Source organism: Anabrus simplex, chromosome 7, assembly GCF_040414725.1.
Source record: "Anabrus simplex isolate iqAnaSimp1 chromosome 7, ASM4041472v1, whole genome shotgun sequence".
In the NCBI taxonomy this organism is placed as follows: domain Eukaryota; kingdom Metazoa; phylum Arthropoda; class Insecta; order Orthoptera; family Tettigoniidae; genus Anabrus; species Anabrus simplex.
The window spans coordinates 335437994-335454516 of NC_090271.1; the positions used below are offsets into that span (position 1 = coordinate 335437994).

A 16523-nucleotide genomic window follows, 5' to 3' on the forward strand; every position below is an offset into this window, starting at 1 on the left:
ACGGCCAGAGAGAGGGCGTAACCCTTCAGGTGGCCTGCCCCACACCTTCAGGGTGGGGAATGAAAACATTCTTGCACGCACGTTCACCTGTGCCATCCTCTACATACGTCACATGTCCACAATTTTTTCGGCTGGGTGGCCCTCTTCTCTCCTGCTACTCAGTCGGTCCAAGAATAAACAACCGGGCAGACGCCTAGTTGCCTGTCGCCTTCCCTCACCGTGCCGTCTTACTCATGTCTCATCAAGAATGTGGACACCATTCATTCTCCAGCTGACATCCGCACTTGGTTTCTCAACTACGGAGTCGCAGCTCAAGTGGTTTTCCGCCTCCAAGATGCTACATCTGGTCAACCTTCCCCCAACATTGTGGTCTTTTTTCATTATCCGGAGACACCGAAGACCTACATCAAGAAAGGTGCATTCCTCTTTGATGAACTCTATGCAGCGGTCCCTATTCCTGAACATATTTTACAACAACTGGCCTCCAATCCTGACTTCCCTATCAAAGTCACGCCCCCCTCCATCGCTCCGATTACTACTACTACCACTACTTTCGTCTATCATTCCTCACCTACTATTACTACTACTACCACCACCGTCACCACTTCTGTCCACCTTTCTCCGTCTTCTTCTACCACCACTATTACGTATAGTCATCCCTCCCCTATCATGTCTACACCCTCCACCTCCCTATCTACCACTCTAACCAGTCCCCAGCTGCCCCCTGCCAAACTCATGGATGCCACCGTCGCCGCTCCGCCACTCACCCAAGGCAATGAAGACGCCTCCATTCCAGCTCGTCAGTTGTTTCCATCTCCGAGCTGTGTCATCGGTGGGGATGACCCTGCCGTCACCGAACGGGATCTACTGCACGAACTGCAACTGGCTGGCATCCCCGCTCGTCGGGCGTTCCGCATCTTTAACAACGACGGCCCGACTTTCATGATTCGCCTCCAACTTCCATCAGCTGCTGACGTAAACCATCTCATCGCTACCGGCGTCCAATTCCGCAGGCGAACATATCAAGTGGAGCCTTCTCGCTCCCCACCTCGTACCGACCTCCCTCCACCTTTCACCCCTTTGCATACCCACCCCACCGCCACCAACCGTTCACCCCCCTGTTCCACACCCGAACTTCATCCTTCCATTATACCAACACCATATTTGTAATATGCTTCTGTACATCAGTGTAGCAACATTTCTGGAATACGCGCTCGAGATACGTAGCTCTACAATAAATTTCTTGTCCCTTCTCCTTATGGTGTTTGTGGGGGTTTGCTTGTGCAAGGTGCTTTGCGGTTCTCCCCTGGGTCCTGCCTTGTTGTCCTGGTCTCCCTGTGCCAGTTCTCTAACTTCTTTTATGGTATGTACAACACATACCCCTCTAACTGTCTTCTTCTTGAATCCTTTCTTTATCACCTCAGCGTCAGTGGGTAGGGTCTGACACATCCCACTCTGATGAGTCTAGTATCAGACCTAAGACGAAACGCTGGTTAATAGAGCAAACGCCTGAAAAGCCATACATCTAATTTTTTATCTGATTTTTGATATGCTCTATTGGTGGAAAAATATCTAATTTCCTCCATGGAAACTTAGAATTTCCATTTGGCTATTTCTAGCCGAGGGCAGCCCTTGTAAGGCAGACCCTCCGATGAGGGTGGGAGGCATCTGCCATGTGCAGGTAACTGTGTGTGATTGTGGTGGAGGATAGTGTTATATGTGGTGTGAGAGTTGCAGGAATGTTGGGGACAGCACAAACACCCAGTCCCCAAGCCAGTGGAATTAACCCGTGAAGGTTAAAATCCCCAACCCGGGAACCTCTGGACCAACGGCCAGCACGCTAACCATTTAGCCATGGAGCCAGGCCATTTCACTGTGATTGCATACACAAGAGCAACAAGACTCCAATGGAAGTATGTGACTTGAAATGACTGCTGTGAATAATAAGGAAATGTGTGTCTCAAACCTTTAAGCAATACAGCGAGGTTTCCTCTGTCAATGATAGGGCTGGAAGTGGTTTGCTGTGCAAAATATAAACACCATCATCCACCAAATATGTCTGTAAAAGAATTCAAAGAAATCTGCTCCACAACAAAGAACCATTACACAGGAAATTGAAAACCTGACACAAAATAATGTTTTGCATCATTAAAGACCTTAGACTTAGAGACCTAAGAAGCATCTGACAGTGACTCACAATAGCTTTAGTTTAGATAAGAGCCAAAGTGTCAAGAAACTATTGAAGAAATATGTAAATGCCAGTCACATTCAAATTCTTTCCTGGACAAGAACATTTTCACCAGAGAAGGAAACCTGAACAACCAAAATAATTTAATGTTTGTTTGCAGCTCTTAGGAAGCAGCCGTCAATTTACCAAAAGTAGAAAGAGGTCACTGTCCATAATTAATGATGTTTTTTTTTGGGAGCATCGTGTAAGAGTGACACATCACTGCATTTCTGAAGAAAGAGAGATGATAGCAAATGGCACCAACTACCAATGCAACATTCTGGAAAGGCTTGTGAAACCTCATTGCCTGCCCACAAGGCCATGTTAGCACAGCACTGGCTGGAGTGTAATGTACTAGACCTCAATGCTGCTTGTTGGAGCTCTGACACCAAAATCATATGCCACTGAATAGTGCTACCATCTCTCATGGGGATTGTGAACTATGTAAAACTTTCTTTTACACAGGAATAGTGTATTATTTCATCTTCCTTTAGGTGGATATATACCATTTCTTTTCCTTTGAACAACTTGAATTTCATATCAACCTCTTTCTGATTTTCCTACATCCTATTCCTAATTATTTTAGGGGGAATACTCGTGCTTTTTATTTATCACTGTGATAACTGATCATGGCAGGAAACTGTAAAGTGTGACTATCTGATGAGAATATTTGTTTGCTTTTGAACAGGTGAAAGTGATCTTAATTCTGATGATATTTGTTCGGTAATTGATTTTGCTGTGACAGAAATGAATGCAGGAAGTGGAGTGATAGCAATGTATGAAATGTTAAGCCCTGTGACAGGTGTCTGTGAATTTCAGTGGGAAGGTATGTCTACGTAAGTGGTTCAAAGGGAGGTATTTTGTGATTTAGAATAGAAAGTGTGTGTTATATTGTACCAAAATTTTGTGTACTTATGTGTCAAATCTAGTGAGTTACAGTTATTCCAATATTGCACATATTACGCTCCTAGCGAGTGGTGTGTGCTGTGATTGTTCCTGCGCTGAGTGGTTAAGAGTATGGCAAGAAATATTTTATTTCATAGGATGAAGATAGATGTACGATTTTGGACACTAATTCTCACACTTTTAGACTGGTCTGTAAATGTCAGGAAAAATTCCATGGACTTTAAAAAGTTTGAAACAAGGCGAAGTTTCATATTTTGTTAGATTTCTAAGATAATGTATTGTATACAGTATCTTTACTTTATTGGGCTGTTGTTTATGTGCTTGTTGCTTCATAGTAGGGATCAGGGAAAATTTTGGTCATCATATCCAAGTAGTTTCATGTGAGGAAACTGTTTGATAACAATATTTCTCTGTGTTTATACTTAAATATTATTTGGACTAAGGGTTATAACCTGGAAAGGAGGAAAAATGCAGGAAGATGCTACATTCAGATTAACTGCTATCAGTGCCAGTATTGGATCCTCTAGTCTCCATATGACATGGCTTTTCAGTCCTACCATGCAGTATAAGCATTTAATGAAGAGATTATACTTACCTGAATACCAAGAAGAATGTTACAGATGAAGATTGTTGTTTCGAGGTGCTTTCAGAATAAAATAGATAGTATACACTAATACATTACCTCTATAGCTTTCTGGATGCCATGGTAAATGCACGATTTTCCTTCAGATCTGATTGGGAGAATATGTATCAATCCTTTTCTTGATTTTGAATTTAATATAGTAGGTCCATGGAGTTCTTTGGCTCGACAACTGGAAATAAGATATAGTGCCTGTAATCATCAGATGTTTTGCAATTCCCAAATATAGAAGTATACAGTAAGCAAAGTGGTCAGTAAAAGAGATAACATACATTTTTTAACTTTTATGCTGCCCAGGTCAACAATTCATCATCGTTGTCATCATCATCATCATCATTGATCTGCATTTAGCATTATTGGCCAGGCGGCATATACCGTATCAATAGTTTAGCTAATTTTTACTAGTCCTCCAATGTTGACATTGCTAATTGCATAGTGATGGGTGAACCAGAGGCAAGCTGATTTGTGCTGTGACATGAAATGGGGTGCTTAAATTGGTCACTGGCCTCTAACACTAGCATCCCTCAATGACGTCCTTACTGTTTGATCAGAAATTACCAGTCCTGGTACAATCTTGAGCTTATTCTGGAGATCCCTCACTACCGTATAACAATGTGCTATTGCAAAGCAGAGATGATCAGATATCTGTCTTGATTTTGTGTTGTTATGCATCAATGATCATTCCTGACCCACCTAGTGTAATGACCTCTCCTTGTTTAGGGAATCAATCAATCAATCAATCAATCAATCAATCAATCAATCAATCAATCAATCAATCAATCAATCAATCAATCAATCAATCAATCAATCAATCAATCAATCAATCAATCAATCAATCAATCAATCAATCAATCAATCAATCAATCAATCAATCAATCAATCCTGATCTGCATTTAGGGCAGTCGCCCAGGTGGCAGATTCCCTGTCTGTTGTTTTCCTGGCCTTTTCCTAAATGATTTCAAAGAAATTGGAAATTTATTGAACATCTCCTTTGGTAAGTTGTTCCAATCCCTAACTCCCCTTCCTAGGAATGAATATTTGCCCCAGTTTGTCCTCTTGAATTCCAACTTTATTTTCATGTTGTGATCTTTTGTACTTTTATAAATGCCACTCAAACTTATTCGTCTACTAATGTCATTCCATGCCATCGCTCCGCTGACAGCTCAGAACATACCACTTATGTCTCGGATATTATGACAATATTTTTTAAGTCCACCTGTTCAATACAATACAGGTGGACTTACAAAATTGTAATAATATTCGAGACATACGTCATCTTCAATATGGAACCAAAATGAGAATAGTTACTTGTAACATACCACTTAGTCGAGCAGCTCGTCCTTTTTCTCCCAGTTCTTCCCAGCCCAAACTTTGCAACATTTTTGTAACGCTACTCTTTTGTCGGAAATCACCCAGAACAAATCGAGCTGCTTTTCTATGGATTTTTTCCGGTTCTTGAATCAAGTAATCCTGCTGAGGACTCCATACGCTGGAACCATACTCTAGTTGGCGTCTTACCAGAGTCTTATATGCCCTCTCCTTTACATCCTTACTACAACCCCTAAACACCCTCACAACCATGTTCAGAGATCTGTACCCTTTATTTACAATCCCATTTATGTGATTACCCCAATGAAATCTTTCCTTATATTAACACCTAAATACTTACAATGATCCCCAAAAGGAAATTTCACCCCATCAACGCAGTAATATAAACTGAGAGGACTTTTCCTATTTGTGAAACTCACAACCTGACTTTCAACCCCGTTTATCAACATACCATTGCCTGCTGTCCATCTCACAACATTATCGAGGTCACATTGCAGTTGCTCACAATCTTGTAACTTATTTATTACTCTGTACAGAATAACATCATCTGCAAAAAGCCTTACCTCTGATTCCACTCCTTTACTCAAATCATTTATAAATATAAGAAAATATAAAGGTCCAATAATACTGCCCTGAGGAATTCCCCTCTTAATTATTACAGGGTCGGATAAAGCTTCACCTACTCTAATTCTCTGAGATCTATTTTCTAGAAATATAGCAACCCATTCAGTCACTCTTTTGTCTAGTCCAATTGCACTCATTTTTGCCAGCAGTCTCCCATGATCACCGTATCAAATGCTTTAGACATGTCAATCGCGATACAGTCCATTTGACCTCCTGAATCCAAGATATCTGCTATATATTGCTGGAATCCTACAAGTTGAGCTTCATTGGAATAAACTTTCCTAAAAACGAACTGCCTTCTATCTCCATTGCCAATGAATAACTGAAGGAAAGATATGTAAATTGCCTGTGACAACATGGAACATCCTGTCTCTCTGGATGATGGCCCATATAATGTGCGTTTTAATGAGATATTTCATTGTGTGTATATAGTCAAATATTGACAATATCTCCTAGGGTGCACTAGTCGTACTTGAAGCATTGCCCTGACCACTTGGTTTGAGGGGTGTCCTAACTGTCCATTACAACTCCAAATCTACAGAGGAAGCACTAAACAAATGTAGTTTTCTTTAATAGACAACATTACAGATTATGCAGTTGAAGCTACTGGCACTCAAAGTCATTCTTGTTGGCATGTAGCTTATGTCAAAATTTAATGAATTCATCCAGCAGAAACAATAAGATGCAGTATCCTATTCGTAGCAGACACCACCCACCTTTGTTGGAGTATCTACTTTACGAGGGCTGCACCAGGCTAGAAACAGCCACAATTTTTTTTTTCAATATTTCCCTTACAAGGAAACCCTTCCAACTGTGAGTCTCCAATCTGATTGAAATTCGGTACGACGACTTCAGGAGGAATGCTTTATCCAGTCATATATTTAGCACTCTTTTTGGGGTGTCAAAGTTTTCTCATTTAAGCACTGTATAGACAGGAGTGAGCAGGTACAGGCAGGGTGGCTAGCCAGTTCATGTGTCATACTCCTATTCTTTCTCTCCCACACATATATTACTTTCTCACCTCTGCCTCGTTCCTGCCACTCATTCCTGTCTATGTGGTGCTTAAGTAAGTAAACTTTGACACCCAAAACAGGTTCTAAATGTACAATTGAGCATCTAATTTTGATAAGGCTGACTAAAACGTTCCTACTAAACTCGTCGTACCAAATCTCAATCAGATCGGAGACCTACAGTTGGAAGGGTTTCCTTGTTAGTACAATTCCAGATGAGCCTATACTACTTGATTGGAGAGTGTTAAACTGTTTTGAAAATTGAAATACTTGCTCTCAGTCTAAATGAATATCTACGGTTTGTTTCGAAATACTTGAGAGTGCTTAAACCTGGTAATTCATTTACTGCCAAAAATAGAAATAAGTTGGTATTATTTCAGTATATTTGTTATCAATACATAATGGATATCAGCACTGAAGAGTTTGTTAAGTTCTTAAGTCTGAAGACTGGTAAGAAATATAATCCACATTTACTTACGAGAATTTCACTATACTCAATATGATTCCATCTGGTGCGTAGTTTTCAATCCATTGTGCAAGAGCTGCTCGTAATTTATATTTTCTGCTCTGAAAAAGGAAAAATAAAATGACTGCATCTTTATGCATAAGTACTGTATAGTAATCAATAGACAGGTACCATAGCAGCCATGCAGGCTGTGATGTAAAGTATGGATGGGTGGCCCGACAATGTTACCTAGTAACCATGCAGGCTGTGTCTTATGCTTGGCTGTCATTTGAAATTAGCAGCCATTGATGGATGGCCATGACTGGAAGACATATTTATGATTATTTGATTTTCGCAAAGGGAAAAGTGGTTTCAACCAAATGCCTCTCATCACATGGTACAAAGTAAAGAAAACTCTCTGAGGCACTGCAACTCTATGATGACTCACCAAGATCCTGAAATTTAAGCCAATTGTACATGCATGGGACATAATGGGATGATGACAAAAATTCTTCTTAGAAAGGAAGAATCTGATAAATCGTGATACATGAAAACTGTGAATGTGACAGGTAAGTACATGCACTACAAAATGTTTATAGCTGCTGTGGACTAAAGCAACAAGAGATACTAGCCTTGAAAGATAAAATGGAAGTGAAATGGATGAATAAAAACAGAATGCAATAAATGTAATATCATGTAATCATTGAATTATTTGGGAAGGGTAATCCATAATATTACATTAAACGTGCTCAACACAAGTAACTGTGACAGTTGATTTACAGGACTAGAGAATTACTGACAGGTAACGTGCAAGTCAACACATAACTCACAGTATGCATATTTGTAGACAGCAGGTTAGTGACACTGTCTTAAACACTCCTCGACTGATTTTTCAAAGCATAACTTTAAGAGTACAATAGAGGACAAATTGGGGCAAATATTCGTTTATAGAAAGGGGAGTTAGGGATTGGAATAACTTACCAAGGGAGATGTTCAATAAATTTCCAATTTCTTTGCAGTTATTTAAGTCATTATTTAGATAAAAACATATAGGGAATCTGCTATCTGGGCGACCGACCTAAATGCAGGTCAGTAGTGATTGATTGATTGATTGATTGATTGATTGATTGATTGATTGATTGATTCTAATTCTCCCTCTTCCCATTACTGGGAGATTGTCCTTGTCTTTTTGTATTTTCTTTCTAATTTTCCCTCTTCCTAATTGTGGCTGTCCTATTTTGTGTTCCTTTCAAAGTTCCTGTCTTTCTATAGACAAGTGTTTATTATGACTAAAAAAGGTGAAAGATTTCAGCCTTGTCTAACCCTGTAACTAGGAACTTACTTTACCACCAGTTCTCTTCACTGCCTGATTGTCAACATTGACAACAGGCCTGTAATGCCTGTAATAACCTACTCCTAATTCCATAATCCCTCAGTACAGATTACACCTTTCCTCTTGGTATTCTGTCGCATGTCTTTTCTAGATCTATGCAATATAGGCATAAATGTCTATTCCTCTCATAGCACTTATACTCTACTTGGTACATACTGAAAATCTAGTCCTGATAGCCCTTGGTTTTCATCCAACTTACGCTTTACTACTGATCGCACCCTCCTTTTCAAAATATCTGTGAACACCTTTCCTGGTACAGAAGGTTGTTTGGGATCTCTGGTGATGAGTTTGAAGGCTGCTGGTGGCGCTATTATCAACTTGAGCATGTCAGTATGGGGAGTGATGATTCACGTCAGTACTGAGAACATGTGTGTAGAGTTTCCTGACATTAGCTACAACGATGCTGAAGCTGATTGACCCTTAATGGGAGAGCTACCTAACAGCCCTTTCTAATGCTCAGTGTAGCTATTCTGCAATCCAAGGAATGTGCAAGAACTGTGATTTCTTGATATCAAAGAACAGGATCAGTGCTGTATTGAATAAAAAAGGCAAAGGCCGACTGGGCTAAATTCCAGAGCAGAAAAAACAGGCAAATCCACGACTAGCCACCAGCTGTACACCAGAAATAGTGAGGAAAGTGAAGGCCCTCGTCTCAGGTGGTAATCCTGCCCTCCGAAGGACTATTGTATGTAAGTTGGAGACGTCTGTTTCAACAGTTAGCACCATAATCAACAAGGACCTGCAATTAGAAAAGCGGTGTACGTTCCGAGTTCACAATCCGTTGTCTCGTCACATTTTGGAATGTTGCACCAATGCAAGAAAGCTGTAAGAGAGCTATCTGGAATGGGACAGATGGAAAAATGTGGTGACATTAGATGAAACATATGTGTACCTTAATGATTGGAACAAGCTCTGTTTGATTTACTACTGCCCTAGAGAAAAAAAAAAAAAAAAAAATTATTATCAAACATTGTATAAAGAATGCCAGGAAAGTTTTCAAAAGGGTTTCATGATCATCACTGTATACTGTTACAGTGACAAGTTAACCATTCGCCGTGTCACTAATAATGCGAAGGTGAACTCTACATACTATTAGCAAGAGTTTTAACATCCATTTACAACACAGATATCCCAGTACTGCATGGGAGCGCAGAAAATCAGGTATGGGTACATCAAGATAAAGCATCCAGCCACACCTCTTGTTCAAGTCATCTGTTCTTAGAGAGAATGGAGATGAAAACTGGAATCTGTGCAATTCCTTTTACTGACATTCCGATGAAGGGACTCGGTGGGTCACCCATGGACTTCTATGCATTTGGACTCCTAAAAAGGACCTTATGTAATAGATGTCCATGCACTATCAATAGCCTCTGGAAACCCTGTCAAGAGGAGTGGGAGAAGATAGACTTGCTAGCACTGCAAAAATTCTGCTGCAATGAAAATTACGTTGTCGGGCTATGGCGAGAAATGCTGGCTTTCCAATTAAGCATTATTGTTGGTGGAGACATGGCTTTTCATAAGCTAATTACCCTTCAAACGTCATCCCCAAAGATTCCAAACCACCCTCTGTATACTGATCAATGAAATATCTCGATAGTTGTTGCAATTCTTTCTGTTCCCTTGCTTATAGATGGGTATAATTACTGATATTGCACAATCAGAAGGCATCCTACTTGCATTCCATGCTAATCCTATTACTCTCTGCCTTCCCAGTATATTTCAGGTCTAATTTCATATATTTCTGCTGCTTTATGACAGTTTAGATTATTTATCATCTTTTTGCTTCCTCAAACATAATTTTATTGTCATCCTTTTTCTCCTATCTATGTACTCCATTGTTTGACACTTCAGTAGAAAGATTTCCTTTTATGTTGAGTAGATCTTTAAAATATTTCTTCCCTTTGTCTGACAATTCCCTAGGATCTGCAATTAGTTAAACTGGATTTTTTCTTGTTTGCTTTACATCGCACCGACACAGAGAGGTCTTATGCCGATGATGGGACAGGAAAGGGCTAGGAATGGGAAGGATGCGGCCATGGCCCTAATTAAGGTACAGCCCCGGCATTTGCCTGGTGTGAAAATGGGAAACCACGGAAAACCATCTTCAGGGCTGCCGACAGTGGGATTCGAACCCACTATCTCCCGGCTGCGAGCTCACAGCTGCGCGCTCCTAATTGCATGGCCAACTCACCCGGTGTTCAACTGGATTACCCAAAATGCTATTCATTTTCCTTCCCTTTCTAAGATTGTTTATTACAGTACAGAATGGTTTCACACCGTTTGATGAAGCTTTTCCAGGTTACTACCAAAATCTTCCCATGAGTTCTTTTCAGACTCTGCAATGTTTTACTCTGTTTCTTTCATCTATCTATATGAGTTCTTGTTTGGAGCTACACTGACAGAAAAAAATATCCAGATATCAAAAAGGGGTTTGCTAGATTAAAGAACGTTGGTAGGCATATTTATACATCTGAAAGATGATGTTGATTCAAATTTCCCGTGAATTGCATTAGCGTGGTGCTAGTAGCAGCCCTATGATGTTGCACATCAGGTTTGCTTTAAATATGAGCTGTATTGTGCGAGAGCGTTAGTTACCTGTGAGATTGGACAGAGTGACTGTGAGTGGGTCAAGAATGCCTTTACAATGACGAAGAGGCCAGTATCAACAGCTCACTGCGGTTGAACAAGGCCGTATAATAGGGTTACGTGAAGGTGGGTTTTCCTTCCGCGCTATTGCAGAACGACTTAGCAGGAATGTCTCCACTGTGCATGCGTGCAGTGGTCATGAGAAGATATGTTCGCAGGAAGACTGGGCTCCGGACGTCCCCGTGGCACCACCGTGAGGGAGGACCGCCGTATTTGGCATATAGTTGTGGCACAGTGGACTGCGCCTGCAGTAGCAATTCGAGCGGCAGTTGGCACCATAGTGATGCAGCAAAATGTTCAAAATCAGTTACTTGAAGGGCAGCTGCGAGCCAGACACCATCCGCGCATTCAACTTACCCCAAACCACCACTGTCTGCGACGTCAGTGGTGTTAAGCGAGAGCTCATTGGAGGATGGAGTGGAGATCCGTTGTGTTTTCCAATAAAAGCCGGTGGTGCCTTGGTGTTAGTGATGGCCGTGTGTTGCTGAGAAGGAGCCCAGGTGAACGCCAGCATTCCACCTGTCTGCAGTGTCGACACACTGGACCTATACTGGGAGTTCTGGTCTCGGGAGCAATTTTGTATGACATCAGGAGCACTCTCGTGGTTATCCCACGCACCCTGACTGCAGGTGTGTACGTCCGTCTGGTGATTCGACCTGTTGTGCTGCCATTCATGAACAGCATTTCCGGGGGTGTTTTCCAGCAGGATAATGCATGCCCCCATGCCGCTGTTGTAACCCAGCATGCTCTACAGAGTGTCAACATGTTGCATTGTCCTGCTGTATCCACCAGTCTGTCCGCAATTGAGTACGTATGGGACATCATTGGATGACAACTCTAGCGTCATCCATAACCGACATTAACCATCCCTGATGATATAGATGTTGATTCCCATAGGGAATCTGAAATATTTGTCCTGAATGAGCAAAGTTATAATACCAATATAAATGGTCCGTTATTGGACATTTTAAATTTTCCAGCTAGCTCATTCTTGGTTGCCAGCGTTTTGCCCTCGTGTGCTAGGGTGGGCCCATCAGTTGGTACCTAGCACACCTACCAATACGCTGGCTAGTGCATACTGTGGAGGCCACTGCGTAGGCTAACTGGAGCCACCAGCAGTGCCAATGCACTAAGAGACTTTGTCTCATCATTAAAAATTGATGCCTGCTTGGCCATCAGATGATATAGATGTTGATTCCCATAGGGAATCTGAAATATTTGTCCTGAATGAGCAAATTTATAATACCAATATAAATGGTCCATTATTGGACATTTTAAATCAGCTTCATGGTCCGTATCGCACTTCAATAGATTCACAATTAAGTATTTATTTATTTTCCACCTAGTCGATACAATGTTTGCTTAATGCAATTTAATGGTTAAAAGTGGTACATGTTTAGTATATTATCAACATCTTCAGCCACATAACACTGTTTAGATGAAAAATATATAAATTGACAAAGTAATGCTTTAGAGGAAATGTCCTTAAAATTAACATTTTCACGCTCTTCGTGACTCTTGTCTTTCTTTGGTCAATATCTTCATTTTTCAAAGTGTCCAATCCCTTCAATTTTCCCCCTCTGATTAGTGCTAATAGAGGATGGTTGTTCAGTTCTCACAAAACAATAATCACCACCATCACCACCAGGCAGTTTTCACTTTATCTATCCTAAGCATAGTGATATTTTGCTGCAGATCAGATAATGGTCTGTATCATTGAATAATCCTTCTTCAGCAAACCTTGGATGAGTTATAAAAGAAAATTATTCCCATGTCCATACTAATGTGCAAGTAGATAACTCATTCTGGCTTGTCAGACATCTAATTGGCAAGGAATATGTTAACTAGTTGCAGCTTATCACCAAGTTAGTATTGACTACTGCAGAAAATAATTGAAAGATCTTTTAGCAATACCATAAATGAAACCAATGACCTCAATATTTGACCCTTAAAACCATAATTGTGGTCTTAAATAATTAACCATCAAATTTCAGAACAAAGTTGCTGTGAACAAAAGGTCATATTCTGTTTTCTTATCTTTTTCCCACCCTTGGGAATGAATTACCTGTCAAAAACACCTTTAGTATAAACTACTCTTTACAACTTATATTTTGATTAGTGAACTTAAAGATCACTCACCTCTAATTGCAAACTAGCTGATACATCAATTAGGAGGAGGACTCTACCCTTGGCTGAATTGTCTATTGATTCCATTGTCTTATTCTTGTGGCTACTTTCCTCTGAATATACGCTACTCAGGGCACATAAAGCAACAAACAGGTATCTGGCTCTCATACTGAAAGGATACTGGCACTTGGGAAGGTAAAACTTCAATGAATCACATTTTATAGTGTTGATTAAGTGGCATGCTATGCAAACAATGTCAGATTAGATAAGGAGAGGCAGGGAGTCATATTATTATCACATCTGCAGAAAACGCACAGCTGTTAAATTCATGATTGTATATCTCTCCCTGGAAGATGGGTGTAATCTGGTTTCCGAAGATCTGTGAGTCAACAGGAAACTGATATATAGTCTACCTATGTGAACCATACGTTTATAAATGACATTTATTTTCTTAGATTAGTTCACATGAGCTCAAGGTGCTGTATCCAAGGTGTACTAAGATTCAAATATTAAACATGCTCAGGACATGAAAATAATTGCATTTTAATTAATTAATTAGTTAATTTATGGAGCTTCTATCAAATTATGCATCTATATATTAATAAACTTGAAGCATGGATCAGTTTCATAGCTATTTTGACTGGATATGAGGTTATTTACATGTTTTCAGTCATCTTCATGAGAGTGTGATCAATATCTTAAATTTTTTGTTTGTTACCTTGGTGTGAGAAAATGGTTGTTCTAATCTACTTAGAGGGACCAGAAATGACTCATTTTAATCATATCAAAGTAACAAACAAAACTTCGGAATCCTAAGGACACTGAAAAGCACATTTTAAGGCCTTCTACATCTTGCCGTAGCATGACCCAAGAAAATAAATCGCTGTCTCTTCAGGAAGTATGGCACAGTTAAAAGAGACCTAGACTTCTTTCTTCATTGGCCCTTCTAAAAGTTCATCATTTCTCACTTGCTTGCTAACTCTGCTTCAGCACATTATTTATTTTATACATTTTGACTTGTCAAGCTGCAGATAAATTGAATATAAATTGCCCTGGGAAATGGTGGGTATCCCAGCTTAATAATAATAATAATAATAATAATAATAATAATAATAATAATAATAATTGTTACGGAGTTATCCGTGGTAGTTAGAGGTGAAAGAAGGTGCTGGGATGAATAGGTCTCAATCTACAAAATTAAAGTTAATTTAAAATTTAACAAGGTTATATTTTCTTTTTAAGATCAAGAAATAACAAATATAACAGGTACTCAGTAGCCTAGCAACAAATCGAGCATGTACAATTACAGTGTTACAGGATTTGGACTCCGAGAGCCAGACACATAATTCTTGAGCAATTAGCCCAACTTTAGCCAGATACCAGGTTTGACAAAGGGGCAGAAAACCCCAATCATGCCCAGGAGCTCTTGCTCCCAATTACACAGTAAAGCCTCCTCGAGGCACGCAGAAACAATTTTTTTTTTGGGAAGAGCAACCCGCTCTCAAAGTTCCAGCCTATCAAAGGCCACACCAAACTCCACCTTCAAGTTGACCTCCAAGCACATGAAAACAGGGGTAAAAATACCCAACCTACTGAGGCCTACTCAATAAAGAAACAGGACAATTACATGGCCTCCAAAATACCAACTTGAGAGGAGGCGTCCTTGCACTCCTAATACACTTTATTTAAAACCTATTTGGCACTAGGCCGCATATGCAAGGGCTAATCCCATACTAAAGAGGTGACACGATAGGAAAACTTATTACATTACGAAACGAAGAAAAATGGTTGAGAAAACGTAGTCACCTCAAAAACAATATGAAAGGGAGCTCGAGAGGGTTAGGCACTCTCTATCCCAATTTGTAGTTTAAAGAGATAGAATTTATACCAAGAGTCTTTTACATTTTAGAGGAAAGTTACATGGTAAGAGGTATCGAACCTGTCCCGAGAGTTAAACTGCTGAGCTAGCAAGAAAAGAAGTTATTAAAAGGCCATTACCTTATTGATGAACCGCTGCGCGACGAAAGAGGCGCTTCCCGCCCCCTGCTACATAATTTACACAATGATAGATGTTACTGAAGTGGCGCAGAGACCCGAAAATCAGCAGTTTATATACCCTCGCGGAACATTCGAGACCTTTCATGAATGATAATACCCGCCCACAAGCATTTTATTGGACGGCCAAAAGATTACAAGTCAAAACTGAAGAAGACATCTAGGATTGGTGGAAAAATTAATTACAAAAATTTATGATTGGCCAATTTCAAAACTGGCGGAAAGAAAGGATTAACGTTGCCAACTTAAAAAATGGCAGAGAGAAATTTAATAAAGAACAAACTTATAAATACTAAATTTCTTCACACAAAAAAAAAAAAAAAAAAAAAAAAAAAAAGGTTCCTACAGTTCGCACTAGAGTGCACAATTGTAGTTCATAAAGTTCATAAGAGGTACCATCTAGAAGAGAATGTTCACACTTCTTGCTACAGGGAAAACAAAAATACATCGAAAACGACACAGTTCAGAACACTTCAAAATTTACAAGTAGGGACATCTTCTGAGAAACTTGAGACTTAACACGGTCGTTAAAGTTCAGGCTTCCTCCAGTAGAGGAGTTTCAACTGGTGCAAAGTTTGAATTAGCGGCGCGGAGGTGTACCGCCCGGTACAACAACAACAACAACAACAATAATAATAATAATAATAATAATAATAATAATTATTATTATTATTATTCCATAAACTATGGTTTGAGTCCTTCTCTTCCCTTCTTGCCTCACACCATTCCTCCCATAACAAGATGCTAACTATCAAGTTCTGTAAAACCCAACTACAATTCTGGATCGGTGCAGTTTGCAACAAGGACTGGGGAATGCAGATCAGTAGTGACTGATTGATTGAGTGAAGGAGTTTACTCACCCAATTACAAGTGCCAGACCTTCCCTTTGACCAGTTCCTCCAGTTACAATGGCAGAAATACAACAGGCCAATGATAGAATGAAAAATTGAAATTCCTGACAACACGCCAGTTGAGGTCTAGCAAGTGCTTGGACAATGTGGTGCTGAATTTCTTGTAATCCTCTTTAATGGGATCATGGAGGAAGATACAGTTCCTTGAGTCTGTACCCATCTGGAACGGTAAGGTCAGTGAGTGTTCCAACTATCGATCAATCTGCATTC

General features: G+C 40.0%; 1 protein-coding gene across 3 annotated transcripts in view; it reads right to left on the reverse strand.

The window, feature by feature from the left end:
- LOC136877157 (calcium-activated chloride channel regulator 4) overlaps window positions 1–13513 on the reverse strand; it is a 115804-nt gene extending 102291 nt beyond the window's left edge. For all 3 annotated transcript variants that reach the window (XM_067150966.2, XM_067150967.2, XM_067150969.2), the window contains exons 1-3: window positions 13360–13513; window positions 7215–7303; window positions 3816–3945 (exon numbers count right to left, since the gene is read on the reverse strand). In XM_067150966.2, the coding sequence (XP_067007067.2) occupies window positions 3816–3945; window positions 7215–7303; window positions 13360–13434 (294 nt within the window). In that variant the 5' untranslated portion in view covers window positions 13435–13513. The remainder of the gene's footprint in view (window positions 1–3815; window positions 3946–7214; window positions 7304–13359) is intronic.
- Between the last annotated feature and the right edge of the window lie 3010 nt (window positions 13514–16523).